Raw genomic sequence first — 23,986 nt, 5'->3', positions numbered from 1 at the left:
CTTCATGTAAGTGAACTTCTTCTTTCTTGCTATTTAATTTGTGCTTATCTTGCTGATTTTATGCACATAATTGCTTGATGATTGCCACTTGTTGAAATCTATGCCATGGAAAGTGCATTTGTTCTTTTAAAAATGAAGAATTTGTTCATTTTCATGTTTTTGGTTCTTTCCCAAGTTCCAATTTCGAATTTGTGTGGGAAGACGGGAAACATAATTACCGTGGAGATGACCTAATGTATGATCCACAACAAAGGCATCATCTCCGAATCTAAATTTTGTGTAAGATGTCACACTTGAAGAAACCTTAACTCAAACCAAATGTAATAAATTTCCATGTTTTGGTTGATCTATACATATTTTGGTTCATCTTAGAATAAGAGAAAACCAGATTCTAAGAGCTTTAGAAATTATTGGTTGATTAAGATAAATTTGCTTCAGTTTTGTTTCTTTCTACTTTTCTGCAGATTTTGAAGAGGACTTATAACCTTTGTTTTCCAGATATTTAATTCTTGTTCTCAAAACCCTAAAAGCTATATAGTCTATAGATAAGTGCCTTGGGCACAAGATATTCTTAATGGGAGTGAACACTATGCTTATGGTGCAGAAAATGTTACTCAAGCTGAAATCATTGTTTTACTTCATAATTTAATAATTTAAATCAAAAGTAGATCACATTGAACTAGTTTCTATTCTAATTTCTAACTAGCAGTAGTCATCGTGCTCATTTGTAATTAGGTTTTATTCCATTTCTGAAAATCCCATTTACAAAGCTTGATCATTGACAATCAAGTATATGTATCAAAGGCCAAAAATATATCTTATCTATAGTTCTAGGCCAGAACAAATTTCATTTCGGTTATATCAATCTAACAAAGTTCCCATCATAATTTCCAATGCAGTTTTACATCATATGTTTTTCTGTCTTGTGCTGTCTTCCAAGAGACAGACGAAAACCTTAATATATTTTGACTAACAAAGTCATCGTAGTTGAGATGTTTATGTAAAAGAAATAAAACATTTCTTTGATATAACCCTAACCAGCAAATTGCCAATGATCAATCTGAAACTAGTGTTGTAGTTAGTTGCTTTGAAAGATGAAGGCTCTTCTTGTAATCCATCATAGTTTACTAGTGTGTCAGCCTCTAGCAAATATTTCTTCTACACCCCTGGTATAGCAAAGGTGTAGACCTAAAATGACAAACATTCCATTAGCAGTTGCTTCACCACAGAAGCCATGCATCAGACCTAATGAGATTTTATTCATATAAAAAAGAATAGAGATGATTTAATAAATTGTTTAGAGTAACCAAAAACTGCATGCAGACATTCACATTATATTACAGAACAAGCTATTGCAAAAATATCTATGAATCAAGGATAGAATTTAGAGTAGTAAATTTCCAAAAAGTCTGTTGCTTTGGGAATAAATTCTCTCATTCCATAAATGCTGACTATCACATCATATAATCGATAAGACAAAACGTTGCACTGTTTTGCCAGGTAAAAGCTTTATCTATCACAATCATGTATTAGATTCCCATTTTCAAACCTGTGATAATGCTTCTTGCTCTGCTGAAGGCATTTTCTTCAAAGCAAGTTGTGCGGAATCTTTAAGCTGTCAAGGTAAAACAAAATATATGTTTGCAAACTATGAGAACTCAGAAATGATAATTCCTGCAAAAGCCTGCTGAATTGTTTAGAAAAAGAACAAATGAATTAATTCCATGCAAGATGATTTTCCTAAAAACATATAAAATTTCTCAAAACTCACTTGAAGAGCTCTGACACGATCCCAAAGGGGAGGAAGACCCTGCAAAAGATTGCGCACCACATATTCTGGAGATTTTGCTTGCTTGAAGAAGGAATGCTTCAACAGCTTATCTGCTGTTGGGCGTTTTGTTTGATCTTTCACTAGGCACATTGCAATCATTTCTTTGAAAGACTGGCACATTATGAATTTCGCTATTAGGGAATGTTTTATAAAACTGGATACTTACAATTCTAAAGTAAGTTTCATAAAATAAAGCACAGCAACCCAGCAATTAAAATGGTTCCTACGCATAGTTCTGGAAATTGAGATCAAAAGACCCATAAATGATATTTCCTCAACCACATTTCTTTTGGTTTTCCTGATGACTATGAGGAATTTGTAATGCTATCTTGACAGTGCAGAGGAGAATAAATAAATAAATAATAGCATATGAATACTGCATTAGAATCAATTTAATTAAAAATAAACTAGTTTGATACCTTTGAGAATTTCTTGTCTCTATCATAATCAAGCCCGGGTGGTGCATTTTGTATTGTCATAAGAAGAACCTAGCACCAAAACATAACACAATGTACAGAACAAGTAATTTTAATAGCAATGGAACTAAAAGTTGCTCAGAAAAATACTGAGAAAGTTGCCTAAAAATAACAAAAAAAAAATTAGCCAACAATGTTTTAAAGAATCAGATTAAAATTTGTCTCTTTCGTAACAAAGACCTATGATCCACCTCAGCTTGTCAAAACAAAATCCAGTTAGAAAAGGCATTCCACATATCTTGATTATATTCCCTTTTTGAAGGGCTCAAAGCATTAAATAAGAACGGGACTGAAGAATCACAAGACAATTCAAAAGAACAGTTCGAGGTAATAGATATAAATGACATACAAATATACGAACTTTCAGATTACAGAAAAAATGCATTATTCACCTTCATTGGAGGATATTTGGAGAATGGAGCGTGACCATGTGCCAGTTCCAATGCTGTTATTCCAAGTGACCATATGTCAGCCCTGTCACAGAATTTAAAAGCAAGTGCATGTAAATACACCACCTATTCAATTTCTGTGCCATGTAAATTCAAACATTTATTTCTTTTGACCATTCCAAGAAGCATTTGCCAATAAACCTGACAAACTCAAATGGTTGATAGGAATTAATTAATATGATCCTTGTATCAATGCAAAGCCATGCCATTGTTTCATAATTTGTATCAAATCCTCACTAATTTTTAATGCGTTGATCAACTAAGGAGCTTCATCTTATATTTATATCTTATTTCAGGATCATCAACATTGTGACCCATATAAATCATAAGAATTATGTACAGAGATGTGTTTCAGTGAGCAGTAAGGTTAGAAAACACTTGGGAGAAAATTCCTGTTTGTGCAAATTATAAAAGGAGATAATAGAAAAGAGATCAAAATAAAGGATGATTTAGTTGTTGATAGAGGATTTGGGACAACAGAATATCAATAAAGGAACAAGGGAAGCTCGTACCGAAGTATTTTTTTGCATTCGGTACTTTTGCAACTTTAATAAAGATAGTATGGCATTTGCACCTACCACTCAGTCTGGTTTTCCCTTCATATTGAAGGTTTCCAGTTCTTCTGTTGCCACGTGTTTTCTTCTTCCTTTGATGAATAACTCTCTCCCTAAAACTGTCATTTGAATTTACAAGCAGCATATATAGCACCAAAAATCTTTTTTTTGGGGGGGAGGGGGGTGAGAACAATTTTTTTTAAATGTAGAAAAATTCAACAACCAAAAAAGAGAAAAAATTGCTGATTTTGATTAACAGCATAAATATACAGAGAGGATATAAAAATGATAGGGTTGCCCATGAATTGTGGAATATAGATTTTTTTCATTAATGACCATATTGCTAATTATATTACATTGCAATGGACTGTTGTTCACCAGCCTTTTCACAAACAGCTAAGTCAAATGCAGTAAGAATTTTGAGATCCTCAATGGGATGTATAAGATGTATTGTAAACTGCGCTTTATTAATTAGTGAGATCAGCAATGTCTCCAAAAATTTATTAACTTGGAAGATTGTTTTCAAACTGTTTAAGGATGCTTCCAAAGAAATAATTCATTTCACATCAATTCTTAGTCTTCTACAATTTATTAATGTAAAGCCCCGCTAAGGAACCCTCATAACGAAAGACAACATGTGCTAACAGAGAGAGAATAACTTTTTTATCAAAAACATCTAAACATGCAATACTCAACATCATTAGGATACAAACATAGGATAATCTCTGCATTAACATAAGCGGAGGGCAATCATTGACATCCAAGGGTTCCGGGGGATCTAGCACTAGTTTCATTTTAACCACCAAAGTACAATGGTCTTAAGTGGGTCTGACACGAATTTGGACTATTTACAAATATGTTTTTCTATGAGCAAGAAAGATGAGTTCCTTAATTAGTTTCATACCAAAAAAGGTTGATCAAGGACTGGGTCAAAATATATATCTAGAATGAGACCACAATTGTGGTAGTGTGCAAGACAGCACTTTGCAGCAACCCTTGATTGTACAGCCAAGAAATTTGAATTTGAACCAAGCAGCCACTATTTCACCTTTGGTATATACTGAAAACTGTCCAAGTCATGGAAGAACCTTTGAGATTGCACATAATTAAAAGAAGGCTGATGCCAGCAATTGGAAGGAGGCAAAGAAAAGAGAAGAGAATAGAATAAAGAACGATTCAGTTGTTCATTGGAGATCTGAGCCAATAGAATATGATAAAGATGCTTGCATCCAAGTAGTCTATTATACTCAGTTATTTTGCTACTTTGACAAAGGTACTATAGTATTTTCCACTATCATTCATTTGGTATTTCCATCATATTGGGGGTTTCCAGGACTAATGTGAATTTCTTTGTTGAAGTGGGTTTTCTTCTCTATGTAATAAATAAATCTCTCCATAAAAAGTAGCATTGTACATGAGCAAGTTTGATGATTCCTAAATTCTACCTCTTTGGCTAATTTACAGATCATTCAGTTTAGTTAAATGGCTACTTGTAACTTCTACATTTACATATTTTAATATCATGAACAAATTTTAAAATCTTTAATCTAAGTATGAACAGCATCCATAAAATACTTCCTGTAGCATTAAGTTCTTACTTGAAATCATATCCACCGCCCGGTTGTAAGACCTCAGGTGCCATCCTACACAATACAAATGATAGTTCACATTAATCACATAAATCCTATAAACTCTACTTAATGCTATTAATATACAGTTAATAAGTTTTTGTTTTCAAGTAAATAGTGGTTTACTTTTAAGAATCTGATAGAGGATCATTACACAAACAACATTATTGGGATGCCTCTTAGAAAAGTAATAAAATAAGGGGACAAAAAACAATCCTCTGAGAATAAAAGATATAGACAGCATATGTTTCAATCCATTTTATCAGCAGGTGAAAAAAAAAACCAGTTAAAGAATATATACTCACCAACATGGTGTTCCCACAAAAGTGTTCCTTGACCGCTGCCTGTCACCAGTGTCAAACATGCAAGCTGACACACCAAAATCACCCAGCTTTACCACACCACTACTATCAACAAGAATGTTTCCAGCCTGTAAAAATTTAACACATTAAACTAACCAAGTCCATTTATTTTTTTTATCAAGAAACTTGCCTCGCTGAAGATGCTTCTGGTTGTTCATTAAAGTCAGTAATCATTTCGAAAATATCCAGTATTGTTCATTTTAAGTTCAGTTACCTTCACATCTCGATGAATATGCCCGTGTCTATGAAGATATTCCAGGGCTTTAAGTGTTTCCTTCAAAACTGTAGCAATGACAGATTCTTCGAATCCATCTGGATAAGCTATTTTCATAATGTGTAGGCAGGAACCTTCTGCCATAAAAGGCATTACTACCCAAAGGTACCGATCAACAACAAATGAACAATATGCCCTTATGACATTTGGATGATCTATTAAACTCATTGTTTGAGCCTCACGACGAATGTCATCCTGCAAAAGAATCATTACAATTTCTAAATCCCTGTTTGTTTCCAAAGCTTTCTAAAGCTAGAAATGAAAAAATACATATTTTGGTTTTAGCAAAACAAAAACTAACTGGTTTCATCATGTTGCTTTGACTATATATGAAAGAAATGATCTATATTTCCAAATGTTAATTTAGTAATCAGATTCTAATTTTTCAAATCACTAAGTATATATTGTGTGTGTGTGCGTGTGTGTGAAAGATTTTATAACCCTTAGAATATATTTGTATTCAATATATATATATATATATATATATATATATATATATATATATATATATCACTTAATATTCAATGCCAAACTCTATCACCAAACAACAAATTAATCTTCAAAATAAGTCCTCGCAAAATAGAACTTGTAGTTATATTTTATTGAGGAAAGTTGTGTGTGAATATCAACAAGGAGAGTTTACAAGAGTAATATTTATACCCCATAACATCTAGGGGTGCGACCCTATGAGAAACCCCTTCACCATGCTAACAAAATAATTAGGCGCATAAGAAGATTAAGGTTTGGGATAGTCAAACCAGCTTTTAATCTAAAGCCCGACAATATCACCGCATGGGAAATGAAGGGACAGTTGATAAACACTCACCATGACCAAACAAGGGAATCATGTTACTAAATTATGCTCTATCAAAGGACCCCGCCAACACACGTGATTGTCAAGGACATACATGCCCGATCAAGCTGAATAAACTGAAATATATATAGCCAAAGACTTTGATATATGTAATAATTATTATAAGATTAAAGATATATTAAAATTAGGAGATTATATATATATATATATATATATATATATATATATATATATATATATATATATATATATATATATATATATATATATATATATATATATATATATATATAACATTTTGTGTTTTATCCGAATGACGTTATAAATATTAACACTCCCTCTTTAGCTAGAGAGGATAAACACAAGAATAAATGTTACACCTATTGACAATACTTAGAAATAACACATTGAGAAATCTTTGATCAAAAGATTTCAGCATATGATACCATGAGAGTATTGGCCTATCAAAATATGATATTAACCAAGTACTCAAAGGGTTTTGATAACACATATGATATCATGAGTATTGGTCTCCCAAAATATCGACATTCAATATTCACCAAGTACTCATAAGTTATGTATTGTTTACCATACAGGGTAAAAGGATACTCGTTGCATTTAGCAAATTAAGATGTAACACACAACATGGACTTTATTCATATATGCAATATGTAACTCCAAGTACAATGCTTACAATGATAATGATGATTCAATAGTCCCTTCGTCAGTGTACATATACTTTCCCGAAGGGATGACTCAAACATTACACGCCCTTTCGGATATCTATTCTACCTATTGGCTACAATACTTTTTACCAACAACATCATCCCCCCAAAAAAGTAAAGCCATCTCCAAATGACAAAATAGAGACAACCCTTACAACAACTCAAAAATATGACTCAACAGCTTAATCCCTTAATTACATCAAAGTTCACAATTAGGACGAAGGACACGCCCTGGTGTAGTAGACGTCTATGTTCTAAGCTCGTCCAACTATGCTCGTAGCTCATGCACTTGTCATGTTCATACCTTCAAATCTACTTCAACCTCCATCTCAAGGCTGATTGCATCATTTCAGCAATCTCTCTGCTGCCACTTGCTCCTTCTCCGCTGCCACCTGTTGTAGTTGACTCTGCTGGGCCAAAAATGTTGTCCTCTCGGATTCCCAGGCTGCTCTCTCCGACTCCCAAACTGCCTTCTCTGCAACCAGTTACACCCTCATCGCTACTACCCTGGCAGCTGACTTCTCCCAAGCCCTCTCTGCCGCTGCCTAGTCTATCTGGCTCCTTTGAAGGGTATAATAAGCCTTCCTATGTATCCGAACTATCTCCTCAATTAGAGCCTCTATTCGGCCCTCCAAACCCGTCCCTCTCGTAGTGGCCCAATCCTGGCAGATCTCTAGAGTCTCTACACTCAGCCATCCACGCTACTCAAAACAAACTATAAAGACCGTTGGACACGCTACCTCATGAAGGATATGACGTGCTAAAGCGTCTTCTATTGGTGTTTATAGCATCTTTCTTGGGAATAAATTACAACAGCGATTAGGGTCCACAACTTCACCTAAATACTCTGCTATTTGGTGGAAATAATCTATGCTAGTCGGCTTTGAATTACCTGTGATCTGGGCATCTACATTGCTACTAATTGCTTCACACAAGTGGGACATAAGTCCAATCCATGGTATAGATTTGGCTGCGTGGAGTTTGTTGTAAGCCATTACAGCTGCTACAGGTTCTTGCATTTAATTGTGCTTATTAAAATAAATTAGAATATTCAAAAGATCTATTACAATTGAGATTGACATTTGGAATAGTGATTGTGACAAATAAATTAAGTTTCAACGTTGGGATTTATTAAGAATTTAGTTACTTGAATTGCTACTATTCCTCTACTAATTTCAGTATTTCAAACTGTTGGACAAATTTGATATATATGTTTCAAATGCAAAAGCAATAAACTCAAAATACAAGGAAAGTTATCATCTTAGTGATATTAGAGGTTGTTTGCCAAATGTTTAATAAAATGTCAAACATGTGTAACTAAGGAATTGTAGTTTAGGTTATAACCAAATCAAGATTATTACAGTGGTATTAGAGCGGTTTCCTGCTAGCCTGCAGGAATTGGGCTCAGTTATTATTTTGATCAATGCTTACTTCGAAGATTGTCAAATTGATTTTGTGACTTGGTTTTCAACATTATGGATGGTGATAGGAGATTTGGTATTCATTATACCCTGAGAGGGAATACTTCTCTTCCTAGGGATGGAGAATCTGAGATACGGGGTATTGTGAAACAATTGGACATGCTAGTGAATGAGCTGAATCAAAATCACAAAAGGATGACCCAACTGATTTTGAATCCGAGATTTGAACAAAGCATGATATCGCTTTTTCAAAGAGCGAAATGTGATGATATAGTTGCAGCTATAGATGCATAGGACATTTCTTATGAGTCACTGCATGAGCTGGGCACAGTTGAGGTAGAATGTGATGAGAATTCATGTTAGGTTGAGTCAGATGATGCAGTTTTTGGCATAAGTTTCCAGGATCATGCATTTGATCTCGATGCAGCGACAGTAGGAGTAGGCGCATGCGAGGATATTGTCATATCAACCACTTTTGTGTCGGTTGAGCCATCTAGCAAGGAGTTTATCAGTATGAATGCGGTTGTAGATGTGTGCTTTGATGATAGTACACTTCTTATTGATGATGAGGTGAGTGATCTAGTGATAGAGTCATGTTATACTATTGATCAACACATTGTTGATGTTCACTTCATGGACAATCCTATGTTTCACATGGATGCAGCATTGTCTTATGACAATCCGCTATATGAGGTTGATGTTAATCACTCACCTGAGTGGAGTTGGACTCATTTTTCACCATCTGTAGATTTTGTGCAGTTTTCTGTTCTGGCAGATGGTGGTGTTCCTGCGATAACATATTTTGATGTGGCTACACCTAATGTTGATACAATTGACATGAGTGCATATGGTTCTCTAGTAGCTACGTCTTTTCAAGGATTGTTGGTGGTGATCAAGATTCTAGTCCAATATATATTATGTGGGTGGATACACAGAAGAAGAGGATTCATAGATCTTCTATGGAGTTGCCTTTTGGCGACATTCTGAGTTCTACATTATCAACACTAGTGTTGGGTGCTATGTTATAGGACATGTGATTGGTCATAATGATTTTGGTTTACAGTTGGAACAGTGTCGATAGGGATGTCAAGCACTTCTTCATTTGAGATCCAAGTGGAGGTTGGAGTTCATTATATTACCAGATTACTTGAGGAGAAGCAATCTCAGGTTGCTTGAGGACAAGCAATATTAGGGAGAGAAGACTTTAATGTCCCCATTTTTGCCAGCATTGGAGTTTCAAGGATTAGTCTCTTATTGTGATCCTTGTAGGCTAATTATTGTGGATAGAGGGTCTTCTGAGGTAGTGGCTTGGCTTGGGAGGGTCTTATCTTCGCCACAATTCAGTAAGCTACAAGTTGGTCTTCGTTTGGCTCAGATTAGACTTCGTTTGGGCTTAGTTGTGTGTAATTACTATTTGTGTTAAGTTGGGTGTTGATAGAGATTGACCCTTTCAATTTTTGGAAAGTGCATTTGGTCACATGGAGAAATAATAGGTTTGACTCCTATTTCAAATGACATATTTAAATGATGAGTATTTTGGGAGTTATTATATTTTTAGTGGCCAAATTATTATTAATTATTAAATGGCTTATTATAAAGTTATAATTTAACTTCATAATCTCACATAAGTTGAGAGTTGAGTTTATTACAATAACAGATAAGTTGTCTATTATTAGTTAATGGTTATCTATTGTAAATATCTAATTAGCTTCGGTTTGCTTTCGTTTTTTGCTTTCTCTAGAATAGAATGTTTCTATTCTTTACGATTGTTTCCTAAGGAAACATTGTCTCATTCTTTTGTATAAATTGACCTTTCGGTCTATGTTAATAACAAGCAAGTATTTTACCAATTACTTCCATAATTTGGTATCAGAGCTAATACTTAAATTTTTTCGAAAATATTTATAATTTCTTCTTGAAATTATTTGTTTAAATTTTTTCAAAATTATTTTCAGTTAATTTCTCTAAAACCTGCCTAGGGTTTTCTGTCTAGAGAAAATTCGAAAATCACAAACTAAGGTTTATTAATCGCAACTATGTTTGTGCAAATCACGGATTCCTGACTGGTATCTACAAATCGCAATTTTTCCTTGGCCGAACTCCTCTACAAATCGCGTCCGACTTCGTGCCCACGTTCGTTTGGCTTTCTCTACTGCAAATCATGGTCATTTTTTAACAAATCATGGTCAATTTGTCTACAAATCGTGGTCCATTTTCTTTATCCACTTATCTACAAGTAGCTCGCAGCTATTCCTTGGCGTTTTTTCCTTGAAAAATCGCGAACATTCTTGGTTGTCGTTTTCAGATGGCTCTGTGTTTCTTAATCACAACAAATACTTGCAACTACCAAAATCGACCATTTTTTCTAGAAAATCAACTATTTTTGTAGATTCGACCTCCATAGCCGCCGACTGAAATTTTCCTCGAAACCCAAATTTTTGGGGTCGCAAAAATATTTTTCAGATTCTTGGTGGATTTTTTGAGAGCTCAACTAGGTTGTCGTCCGTTTTTTCTAGGTACCTCATTTTTTGTGCCTCAATTTTCAAACCAACGGATCCAAAAAACAACAGCATATTCCTTCTAGGTTTTTCGAGCTTTCTTCTGGGTCCCTCTGATTTTTTGGTTCTTTCATCTTTTTGCCTCGAAGAATGTGTCTTCGCAGATTTTCACAGTTTTTCATTGAAAAACGTGCCATGGCATCTCTTACAAATATTTTGCTCAAGCATACTCCAAAGTCAATGGTCAAATTATGGCACCTGGAAGTAGCGGATCATCACAATTTTTGAATGTCGAAACACCGATCAACTTGTTCTGGGTATTACAAAGCATCCGGCTTCTCCAGGTCCTAATCAAGATACATGGGATCTCAATAATCGAGAGGCAGTAATGCTTCTCAGGTTATCCATGGCTAATGATCACCTTTTCAAATTCCATCTGGCAAGACAGCTACCAAGATCTGGACACATCTCAAAGGTCTTCATGAGACTTCTAACAAAAGCAGAGCCTTCTTTCTAAAAAACACTCTGTTTTCTATTGTCATAAATGAGCGCACCTCGCTCCAGGCACACCTAAATCGGATTCAAGAAATCCGTGATCAGTTACTTGCTATCGGTCGAAAGATGGAGGAAAAGGATATTGTGATTATCACTCTTCGGAGTTTACCAAAATCCTATGAGCATTTTATCAAGACTCTCAACATCACATCTTCTGGTGTTGATTTGAAATTCACTGATCTCTGCACACTGCTGCTTCAGCGGGATCAATGGAAACAACCGTTCGGTAGCAGCTCCACAGAGCAAGCCTTTGCTGTGAAATCCTTTAAGAAGGATAAAGGCAATTTTCAACAGCCATCTCAGCTGAAGTCTTATGCTCCAGCATCAAATTGTTCCATAAAAAAGAACATTCAATGCAACTACTGCCACAAGTTTGGACTTATGAAGGTTGAATGTCAGAAACGCTTAGCTGCACAGTCTAAGCAATTAGGTTCGTAGCCCAAAGCACACAGTGCAGAGCACACTGAGCAGGCGGAATTTGCCTTTTACGCCTTCATGGCTAAAAGATTTGCAGATCATGTGAAGTCATCTCCCAGGTACATTGATTTAGGTGCCTCTCGTCATTTCACTCGCTGCAGAGACTGGTTTACTTGACTACCAGCCTTATTTAAAATCTGTTATTTTTGGTGGCAGAGAAGAGTACACAGTTGTTGGTAAAGGAAACATTCAGATTTAGTCTGTTGGGAGGAATCTCATATTCCTTGATGTGTACTACGTTATAGGGATGGAACTAAATCTACTCTCAGTTAGTCAGATGCTATGACATTCTCCACACTTGGCAGTCACCTTCAGTTCACATCAATGCACCATCACTGATCGGGCGACTAAGTCTACTGTTGCAATGGGTCTTGAGGATCATGGTCTTCTCAGACTTACTAATTCTGGTGACTCTTAGAACTTAGCTATGGCTGCTTAGCGATCTTCTGTCAGCACACTTTGGCATCAACGATATGGGCACTTAAATGTGCATTATCTCTTACAACTTGCTTGGGATGAGCTTGTTCTTGCATTGCCAGAGATTCAAACTCAACACCTTGGAGTTTGTGACATATACCACACTGGGAAGCAACATCGCACACCTTTCACCAGTGGCGATTCTTGGCAAGCTTCTAAAGTACTTTAGCTTGTTCATGCCGATATACGTGGCCCTATGGCAACTCCTTCTGTTCCTGGGTCCAGTTTTTTTTGTTGTTTGTTGATGATTTCAGTAGAAAAATGTGGGTGCATTTCCTTGAAAAGAAATCAAATGCATTTCCTGTATTTCAGAAGTTTAAACCTTTAGTTGAAAAAGAGTCTAGGAAATCTATTATTACTCTTAGATTTGACAATGAGGGGTGATGGGGACACAACCCAAGCATAGAATGGACACAACAGAAAAGGGGAAAATATATTAACTGAGAAAATAAGCTAGTACAAACAGTACAGAGAAAATAAACTTCAAAACATGCCCTAAGGGCTTACAATAGCTTAAATCTGGAGATAATCTCTCATTTCAATACCTCCTCTCAAACTCCACTCCGAACTGCCTTTTACAATGCCAAAAATCTCCTTAAATAGACCCCGGAGGGTTAAGGACTAGGAGTACATTCTAGAAAGTGCTAGTAGGCATCCACCGACCAAATAGAAGGTTCTAGAAGCTGCGTTAGAAGTCAGTGCAAATCTAGAAGAATCCAAAAATGGTAACCGAACTTCCGGGAGGCATAACTTTTGAACCATAGCTCCAATTGACGAACCGTTTACATTTTCGGAAAGCTCTCGAAGCGCTCTATAGCCCTATGGACAAGCTTCGCTCGTCTCCCATTTTTCGGCCCTTTTCGAGGTCATTTAATGCCCCTAACCTGACTTTGAAGCATTCTTAGGAGGTCTCCAAAACTCGAAAAACTGCAATAACTTTCAAACCGTGGGGCCTATTGACCTGATTCTTTTTCTGGAATGCTCTAAATCACAATTACATTCATCTAGCCAATTTACACCTTCTAGGTCACCAAAATGATGGCCCAATTACATGCTCCTATTTTTTCGGGATTTTCAAACACACTAATAGCGGAACTGTGAGAGTTGGAACCTTTATTTGACCCAAATGGGTATCCAAAAATGAAAAGACATGAAACAAAAACTAAGTCTAAGTACATTTTTTTGGGTGACACAGGATTGCCCTTATACCTCTGGATGCTCCTGCATCAGGGGGGAACTTTGTTCTAATGCTTTCTCTAGCTCCTTGGATACGCATGGCATCAAATGCTAGTTAACCAATGCCACAACAGAACAATGTAGTTGAACGTTGGAACAAGACAATCACCGAGATGGCTCGTTCCATGGGTCAAAGGTAAAACTCCCGAAGAGGCTTGGTCAGGTCGTAAGCCCAGAATTAGTCACCTAAAGGTTTTTGGCTCCCTTGCTTTTGTTTGGATCCCCGATGCGTCACGCACCAGGTTGGATGCCAAGAGTAAAAAACTCATGCTTGCTGGACATAGTAGTCTTCACAAAGCCTACCACCTGATCGGTGTTGAGACATCTCGTCTCATCTACAGCCGTGATGTAGTCTTTGATGAGCAACGAGGACCTTTCATGCCTGTTTCTCATGTTCCTGATCCAACAAACCAGCCTATGATGGCTCATGATTTGGGAGTTCGGCTTCCATTAGGTCCACTTAATGGGAGGGCTCCAGTAGCTCTTACAGCTCCGATTATACCTGTAATACCTATACAGACGCCTCCGGCTTCTCTTGCAGAATCACCTCGCTTTGTAGATGCATCACCTGAGTTTGATCCAGATTCTTCTGATGAGGATCCTGTTGATCAAGCATCTCTTGGAACTAATGTGGGACACTCCCCTATCCGGCCTAAGTGGTGGGCTAAGACGCTGATCTTCGTGATGATGAGCTCATTACTAAGAGAACTGCTCGGAAAAAAAAGTAAAACTACAGATTCTATTAACTTTGCTCTCATGGCCAACATTCACAATGTGTTTGAACCTCAAACATACTTCGAGGCTAAAGGAATTCCAGAGTGGGAACAAGCCATGACATCTGAACACCAAAGTCTGCTAAAGAACAACACTTTGGTCCTTTCTGATCTTCCATCAGGGAAGAAACCCATTGGCTGCAAATCGGTCTACAAAATCAAATACAAATCGGATGGTACTTTGGATAAGTACAAAGCTCGTTTAATGGCGAAGGGCTTTTCTCAGCGTCAGTGCATTGATTATGAGGAGACCTTTATTATGAGAACTTTGCTCCTACTGCAAAGATGACCACCATCAGATTAGTCCTAGCCATGGCAGCTCATTTTGGCTTGAAGGTCCATGAGATGGACATCAAGAGTGCTTTTTTGAATGGTGATCTCCACGAAGAGGTCTACATGACACAGCCTCTGATTTCAAGGTTGCTGGTAAAGACCAGCAGGTTCTCAGATTGTAAAAGCTCTCTATGGCTTGAAGCAGGACCCTCAGGCTTGGTACATAAAGAATGATAAGTACCTCAATGATCAAGGCTTCAAGAGGAGTTCTTCAAACTCAAATCTGTACATCAAGACTACTTACAGTGACATCATCCTTCTGGTTATTTATGTGGATGATCTGATCATTACTGGCATTTCGGCATCTTTGATTTAGGGAATCAAACAGAATTTATGCCAGTCTTTTGATATGACTGACCTTGGGCTCATGCATTATTGCCTAGGTGTTGAAGTTTGGAAACAGTCTTATGGTATATTCATCTCTTAGTCCAAATATGTCAAGGCCCTATTAGACAAATTTTGCATGTAGGATTGCAAACCTGCATCTACACCTATGGAGAAGGGTCTCAAGTTATCAGCAAAGTCTGATTCTCCTTCTGTTGACGATACTACATACAGGCAACTAGTAGGCAGCCTCATCTACCTCTCTGCTACTAGGCCTAATATCAACTTCACAGTCAGCCATATTTCACGCTTTATGACAGCTCCTAAAGCTGATCATTGGATGGCAGCAAAGCGTGTGTTTCGTTATGTGAAGGGCACTCCAGATCATGGACTTCTGTACTCTCGAAATTCTAATCCTAAACTCAGTGGGTTCACAAATTCAGATTGGGCAGGCTCTGTTGATGATAAAAAGTCAACATCTGGATATGTGTTCAATTTGGGATCCGGTGCAGTCAAATGGACTAGCAAGAAGCAATAGGCAGTTTCTCTCTCCTCTACAGAGGTCGAATACAGAGGGACTATTAAGGTAGGATGTGAAGTTGTTTAGCTTCATCGAATGCTTGGGGATATGCAGATGTCACCAGCAAGACCGACTACTTTGTTTTTTGATAATGAAAACGTTATCAAGTTAGCATGAAATCCAATTTTCCATGAATGAACCAAGTATGTGGATGTTCACTGTCATTACATACAACAGCTGGTTGAAGACAGGACTATAGATTTGCAGTATGTTCCTACCACAAATCAGATTGCAAACATTCTCACCAAGCCTCTTGGTCCTGATAAAGTTTGTCAAATTTAGAGGACAGCTTGGTGTTCTAGATAGATTAACCATTAAGGGAGGGTATTACAATAATAGATAAGTCATCTATTATTAGTTAATGGTTATCTATTGTAAATATCTAATTAGCTTCAATTTGCTTTCGTTTTTTGCTCTCTAGAATAGAATGTTTCTATTCTTTACAATCGTTTCCTAAGAAAACATCGTCTCATTCTTTTGTATAAATTGACCTTTCGGTCTGTATTAATAACAAGCAAGTATTTTACCAATTACTTCCATCATAGTTATCATTGGGAAGTGTCATTTATTAATTAGTTAAGCCAAGTCAACTGAGAGATTTTAAAAGAAGCTTCTAATTAATGTTGTGTGGTGAAGCTTCTTGAGTGAAGTTACATTTTGGCAACAAAAAGGAATTTGGAGGTTATATATACAAGCCCATTTGTTGAGAAAAGCACGCTTGAATATATATTTTTTTTTGTTGCCTTTGTGATTTTCCTGAGTTCTGATTTTTTGTGCCCTTGCTGAAGTATAAGGGTTGTACCTGATTGTTCATTCCACTGCTGAGGTATAGTGGTTTGATCTGAGGATCGGTATTTAATTTACAATTGTGGTATTGTGGATTGTATATCTGGGAATTATTGCGAGTGCTTTCCCCACTATGCTCACTGTGACTAGGGATTGATCTGAGGTTTCTTTCCACTGCTGAAGTTTTGTGGGTTGGGTTTGCATTCTGAGAATCATTTTGGAGTCTTTCATTTTTGTTTCACTATGCTTGGAAGACCGGTTGAGGCCTGCTGGTTGGTTTGAGTTCTCTCTGAAATTTGGTGGATACTTTCGATCTACATACAGTTATCTAAAGCGTCTTCTATTGGTGTTTATAGCATCTTTCTTGGGAACAAATTACACCAGCGATTAGGGTCCACAACTTCACCTATATACTCTGCTATTTGGTGGAAATAATCTATGCTAGTCGGCTTTGAATTACCTTTGATCTGGGCATTTATATTACTGCTAATTGCTTCACACAAGTGGGACGTGAGTCCAATCCATGGTACAAATTTGGCTATGTGGAGTTTGAAATGAGCCATTACAGCTGCTACGGGTTCTTGCATTTAATTGCGCTTATTAAAATAAATTAGAATATTCAGAAGATGTATTACAATTGAGATTGACATTTGGAAGAGTGATAGTAAGTCTCAACCTTGGGATTTATTGAGAATTTAGTTACTTGAATTGCTACTATTCCTCTACTGATTTCATTATTTCAAACTGTTGGACAAATTTGACATAAATGTTTCAAATGCAAAAGCAATAAACTCAAAAGACAAGGAAAGTTATCATCTCAGTGATATTAGAGATTGTTTGCCAAATGTTTAATAAAATGTCAAACATGTGTGACTAAGGAATTGTAGTTTAATTTATAACTAGATCAGGGTTATTACACCCTACCTCTGGTACGACTGGCAAAACCTCTCGAGCAAGCTCTATTGCTACCTTCAAAACGACTATCGCCATCGATGACGAATGTGACTCTGTCCCCCTACGGCTACGGCCTCTAGAATGAGTAGTGTCTATGTAGCTAGTTGAATTGCAACGGTAGCCGAAGTCGTCACCATTGGCTATCTTAACTGACCAAACCCTGGAATGTTGTGTGTACCCAATGGAGCCAAGTGTGTCATCATTGAGAGTGTAGGTCATGGAAATCTTAATGGTGTCGTTGTAATCACTTCCACCTCCTCATCCTCTTCTTCATCCTCCTTGTCGATCTCACTCTCATCTGAAGAAGTTTCCTAGTGACCCCTATCAGTATCTCCTCCATCTGGTCTCGATCCTTTATGTTCGACTGTGGTCTTGCTCCCAAGTGTGTCAAGGTGCCTCCACTGCATGATAGGGGGTTCGCCTAGCACGAGTGGCCCAGGCTTGGCCTCCATCTTGTTGTGGGGAATCATCCGCATTGTTGCCTCCAAAAACAACCCGATTGCATAGTGCGGCATGTAGAACGTCTTATAATGCAATGTCATAAATTCATACATCCTTTCTGCCAACGATGCAGCCCAATCGTACACTCGTCCATGTAGGATCTCATTCATCATCGCCACCTACAGGAATGAAATGTCTGAAGCATGGTTGGATCCTGTGAGGCGACTTTTTACTACGTCCATAAGACAACGCCAATGCCCTTCCTAAATGTTGGACTTCTTCAGTGCTCTACCCTTCGATGTGTATCACATCTATTATCATGAGTATTGGTCTCCCAGAATATCGACATTCGATATTCACCAAGTACTCAAAAAGTTTTGATATCACATCTGATATCATGAGTATGGGTCTCCTAGAATATTGACATTCAATATTCACCCAACACTCAATCTTTTGATATCACATCAGATATCATGAATATTGGTCTCCTGAAATATCAACATTCGATATTCACCAAGTACTCAAAAAGTTTTGATCGCATCTGATATCATGAGTATTGGTCTCTCAAAATATTGACATTCGATATCCAAGTACTCTTTGAGTAATAGCCTTCCAGAATGTTGAGATGCAAGATATTCACCAAGTATTGTGAGTAATGGCTTTCTAGAACATCAAGTTGTCTGATATTCACCAAGTACTCTGTGTAATGGTCCTCCAAAACATCAATTTGCATAATATTCACCATGTACTCAAAAAATGTCTATAAGGTATGTGCATACGCATCCTCATAATACTTACTATATAAACATCTACTATGCAAAGTATAATCTATTATGATCTACATAGACATCGTAAGATATCCATCTTAATAAAAAATTAAGTTATTGTAAGATCATCACCTTTCAATAACTTCTACAAATACAAGTAACATCATTTGGAAGTCGTCACTTCCTCATGATGTACACAAGGGATAGGCCCGTTAAAATCACAATCCTCTTGACTGCTACAATTTATTAATCAGTGGAGAACCCATCTCAACATGATTTACTCCCTCCAAATCAATATAACAGAGATTGCCAAAGGTTGACTAAACCATTTCCTCTATCTGTTCCCTCTCTTTCAAGGTTGACTCTAATGAAATGTTATGCTCCCTCTAAATCTCAATCTCCCTCTTCTTGCAATAACATTCTTAGAGAAAGAATCAAGGCACGTAGCTCTTATAGTACGTATAGAAATACAAACAAATAAATGTGATTTTAAAGTTCAATTTATATAAACATATATTACAATAATTTGGTATTCTGAGACTCCATCTCAGAAATTGTTACCAAGCCAAATTCGCTTTAAAAACATTTCACATTTATTTTGCAATTTGATGAAAATGATAAGAAAATAGAGGACTCCCTCTTAATCCAATATTTCAACTGTGTTATGGATATTTGAAGTTCTTTAGAATGGACATCTTTCTGACTCTATATTTGAATTGTTGACTATGAAAAGGATGCTTGATGTTTTAGCCTATCAGGGTATTTAAATGTTGAGAAACCACAGTTGTAACATCTAAAACACTGTGTTTTATAGTAATCTATATGCTTCCTTTTCCTTTTGAATTTAGGTTTCTTCCTTTTATCAATTTGGGTTATAAGAATCTGAAGATCACATCCAGTAGAAGTATCATCTTGAGACATTAACATGCACTCCTCTTAAATGCAGTCAGCCTTTAGTAAAGCAAGTTTAGGAAGCTTGGATCAAGAACATACTCCTTGTCTAATAGTTTCCCATGATGGTGGTAGTTCTTTAAATACTATCGTGGTCAATTCTTTGTCACCATAGATGGGACCAATTGTAGAGAGTTGGTTTCTAAGTTCTGTCATCCTCATAAAATATGAAGCGACGAATTCTCCTTTATTCATCTTAATGTTGGAGAGTTTGTCTTTCAATGTGAGAATTATGGTCGTATTGTTTATCTCAAACATTTCTTTAAGTGCTTTGAACATTTCATGTGTTGTGTCCAGTTCTGTCATGATAGGAAGTAGATGATCCTTCACCCCGTCCACTAGTAAATTTATAGCTTTAGTATTTATCTTTTTCCCATTTATTCAATTCATCACTCCCTTTAGATGGTGGGTCTGATTTCTCCATAAATTGTTTCAAATCATGCTCCTTCAAGATCAACATTATTCGCAATTTCCAAGCTGCAAAATTCAAGTCACCTTCGACTCTTCCTTCTAGTCTCATACCATTCACCATTTTGGTAGATTTAAAGTTTAAGAATATTTGAGTACAATGGAAAAATAAATCTGATCAGGATCGTCTCTTAGACCTGCTCTGACACCATGTCAATTTTGTAATCAGATTCTAATTTTCCAATTCACTAAGTATATTAAACATATATATGAAAGATTTAATAAACACTAGAACATACTTGTATTCAATATATATTGTATATATATTTCACTTAATATTCAGTGCGAAATTTCTATCACCAAATGACAAATTAATCTTCAAAATAGGTCCTAGCAAAATAGGACTTGTAGTTATATTTTATCGAGGAAAGCTGTATGTAAATATCAACAAGGAGAGTTTACAAGAGTAATATTTATACCCCGTAGCATCTAGGGGTGCTACCCTATGAGAAACTCATTTACCATGCTAACATACTAATTAGGCGCATAAGAAGATTAAAGTTCGGGATAGTCAAACCAGCTCAAACTATGCCCTATTGAAGGACCACACCAACACACATGATTGTCAAGGACATACATGCCCAATCGGGCTGAATAAATTGAGAGATATATAACCAAAGACTTTGAATCTTTGATATATGTAATAATTATTATAAGATTATAGATATATTTAAACTATTAGGAGATTTTATATATATATATATATTTTATTTTTTTTAACATAAAAAAAGTTGTTCTTATGTTTACATTTTTTTGTGCTTTATCCGAATGATGTTATAAAACATTACAACACACATTTTTCTATGTTAGGAAACTTGAAACATATAATTTGATACTAGAGATAAATGATGTGTGTTGGGAAGAGGGGTGGGAAGGATGAATATTTTTATCAGTAAAGAAAGAATGAAAAGTTGGTAAGGAGTGTAAAGGATTGATCATGCTGAGCACCTGCATCATGGAAAATACGAAGACATTTTCATAAAATCCATACACAGGATAATACCAAGCAAGCTGCTCCAAAAAATCAAAATTAGATGAAACCTCCCAACAAGGTTCTCAAGATTAATTTTGACAAGCCTTTGTGTGGGAATATCAGCCTTGCTGGGGCAGATTGTGTTTTATGGAACTCCCAAGGACAGTTGCATGGTGTTCTATCTTTCTCGACTCCAAAACCAATAATTACGCTGAGTGGATAGTAATGGAAGGGCTTTTCTTGTCTTCCTCGGTTGGTTCCAAGAAACTAATAGGGGAAGATGATTCCTTAATTGTGATCATATGTTTGAATAGAGTGTTTTGTCTGAATTGGAAATGCAGAAGTCACTCGGAATATGCTCTTGTCCTTTGCAAGTGCGTTGATGAGATATTCTTCACCGAATTTACCAATACAGACAACTTACTCAACAATTCTGGGCTTGAGCAGGCCCTAACTGCCATCAATTGTGCCAATGTCAAGATAGTCCTAGACCCACTTTTGTGTACAGATAGACTACCTTAATCCTGTCTTTGTTTAACCCCTCATAGTTAGGCCATTGATTTTGAATTTTTTACACCATTGGCAAGTATTACAAATTTACAAATGCAAAAAAAGAATATTGCTTCAAGTGGTGGAATATCATCCCACATCATAGACAGGCATGACGTAGGAGGATCAGGAGAGGACGAAGGTGGCTGGATGATAATGCCATTTGCGCATGTGAATGAAGGATGGCATTCCCAGGTTTCATTGCCTTGCTGGATAAGTATTTGCATCTAAGTTACCAGATTCGCTCAGCAGACCTGGAATTCATGGTTTGGTTCAGTGCAAATTCGTATTCGGTTCAGATTCGTCCAATGTTCGCTGCAGGCCTGTCAAATTCTCCACACAGTCACCCAGCGGAACCCTGGATGACTTTCAAGTGAATTCCGCGGACTTTGATAACTGCCACGTGAGCCCGGGAGGAATTCCAGCAAATTTGAAGCGAATTAGTGTAATTTTCCAAATTCAAAGACGCTCATTTCCAAATTCAATGACGTATGGTTTGGAATATTTCATTCCTGACTGTAGTTTTTCGTTTACAACCATGCATTTATTTATTTAATTTGAGGTAACACAATCTTTTCATCAGCCAGTGAATACGATATTTCCTGTATTCTCAGCAGGATCTTTATAAATTGTAATACAATAATAATATTTAAATCCACAGGCTTTTTAAGTTTTTACCAAGGTTGCACAAGGACGGGGGTACTTGGGTACTTAGGGTATGGGTACGGGTATGGGTACGACTATTTTTCAAAAAAGGTGATGGGGGGTACTTGGGCCTGTCAAACATTTTTTAATATAATTTAATATTTATAAAAAATCTGAAATTATGAATCACAATAATGGTTTTTGAAAACAAGAACATTGATAAAGTTTGCAAATGTAATGTATTGTTTTCAGTTTCAGATATGCAATATGTTTATAATAATAATATATGATAAATGTTTAGATGCAGAACAGAGAAGGCAGAGTTTAGACATTAACAAGATCATAAATATTATAGCAATGACATATTGCAACCGATAAACTTCCGACTTGAACAGTGAAAAAATTTACTGTTGATCAGTATTGTATCAAAGTTTCAAACCAATTACGCATTGAATTAAGCTTGATAAACAACAAGCTAATATGCAAACAAAAAACCAAAACAAAATCAAAAATCTTAATCAAGGTCCTTAGCTATGATGCTCTCTACTGACTGCCCGGTACTTGGGTGCATGGGTATGTGTCCCAGGGGTGTGGATACGCATACCCATGCAACCTAGCTTTTTACATTGGCGGGAAATGTATTGGTAAACATTTATAATTTTGAAAAAAAATTGCACATACCTTCATTTCTACCAGATGAAATATCTACTCTATCTGTTACAAAAATAGATATATGAATTTCGAAAGAAACTGAATATTTCTTTCTACATTCGGTCTGTCAAATATTCTAAATCCTGAGTGTAGGTTCCTGAGCATTAGTTGAGCAGCACACAATTCTGTAATGACACCATTAAATTGCACAAGCTTTGATTTGGCGTTGGCAATGTGACGAGACTTGAAACAGTGTAAATAACATGCCATTTTTCTATAGTTTTGTACTTTGTTTGATAACTGGGACATCCAATATTTAACGCAAGCGATAATCTTATTCCTCTTATGCAAATGTGGCATTCCTTAAGAAAGTATAAAGGATCGATAATATAATCCCTGACAAATTCCTTAAGAAAGTATAAAGGATCGATAATATAATCCCCAACAAATATTAACTCTTCCATCTTCAAATATATGCCTTGCACAATTAATTAACTTTGGATAAAGAAATCAAAATTCAATTTCTCCAAATAATAGTTTTGGCAGGCTATGGAAACACAGTATACAATTTATGTACACACATATATGTATTTATGTATATGTATTTATGGATATGATCTGCAACTTTCTCTGGGCTTTTGAATCTCGTTTGTTTGCAGGGATTTCCTTGAGATGGTCGTCTAGGTGAGTTTGTGATCCTTTCTAATTTGGAGCAGTTCCTGACAGGTGGCTTTACGGTATTTCTTCCTTGTCCTGATGTAGAAATATTGAACTTCTGGGATGTACTGGGCGGGAGAACTCCAGCACAACCTCATAATTTAACTACCACATGCTTATGCAGAAACCAACAATATATCTAGCACCTCTCAAATTGGCTAGGGATTGGATCATGCAAGTTCTTCAAGAAGTCAACAGCCCTCCATCTCCTGATGATGTAGCACAGTATGCCAAAATGGTCCTCAGGCATCTCAGATGCAGAATTTGTAAGGAAACAATGGTGTTCTATGTAAGCAG

General features: G+C 36.4%; 1 protein-coding gene across 5 annotated transcripts in view; it reads right to left on the bottom strand.

The window, feature by feature from the left end:
- LOC149554625 (Protein kinase superfamily protein) overlaps positions 1-23,986 on the bottom strand; it is a 159,746-nt gene that overhangs the window by 104,447 nt on the left and 31,313 nt on the right. For all 5 annotated transcript variants that reach the window (XR_016364406.1, XM_089828686.1, XM_089828685.1 and 2 more), the window contains 7 exons: positions 5,515-5,769; positions 5,244-5,368; positions 4,909-4,953; positions 2,700-2,781; positions 2,251-2,319; positions 1,772-1,942; positions 1,550-1,615 (listed from right to left, as the gene is read on the bottom strand). Coding sequence is in view for 4 of the 5 variants with exons in the window: in XM_089828686.1 (XP_089684812.1) it covers positions 1,550-1,615; positions 1,772-1,942; positions 2,251-2,319; positions 2,700-2,781; positions 4,909-4,953; positions 5,244-5,368; positions 5,515-5,769 (813 nt within the window). In the remaining variant the exon portion in view is untranslated. The remainder of the gene's footprint in view (positions 1-1,549; positions 1,616-1,771; positions 1,943-2,250; positions 2,320-2,699; positions 2,782-4,908; positions 4,954-5,243; positions 5,369-5,514; positions 5,770-23,986) is intronic.

This window comes from Cupressus sempervirens, chromosome 5 (genome assembly GCF_028749045.1).
Source record: "Cupressus sempervirens isolate cs-2001-9-10 chromosome 5, ASM2874904v1, whole genome shotgun sequence".
NCBI classification, from domain to species: Eukaryota; Viridiplantae; Streptophyta; class Pinopsida; order Cupressales; family Cupressaceae; genus Cupressus; species Cupressus sempervirens.
Note: the sequence above shows the minus strand (reverse complement) of the source record. Positions and strands in the feature narration are given on the sequence as shown.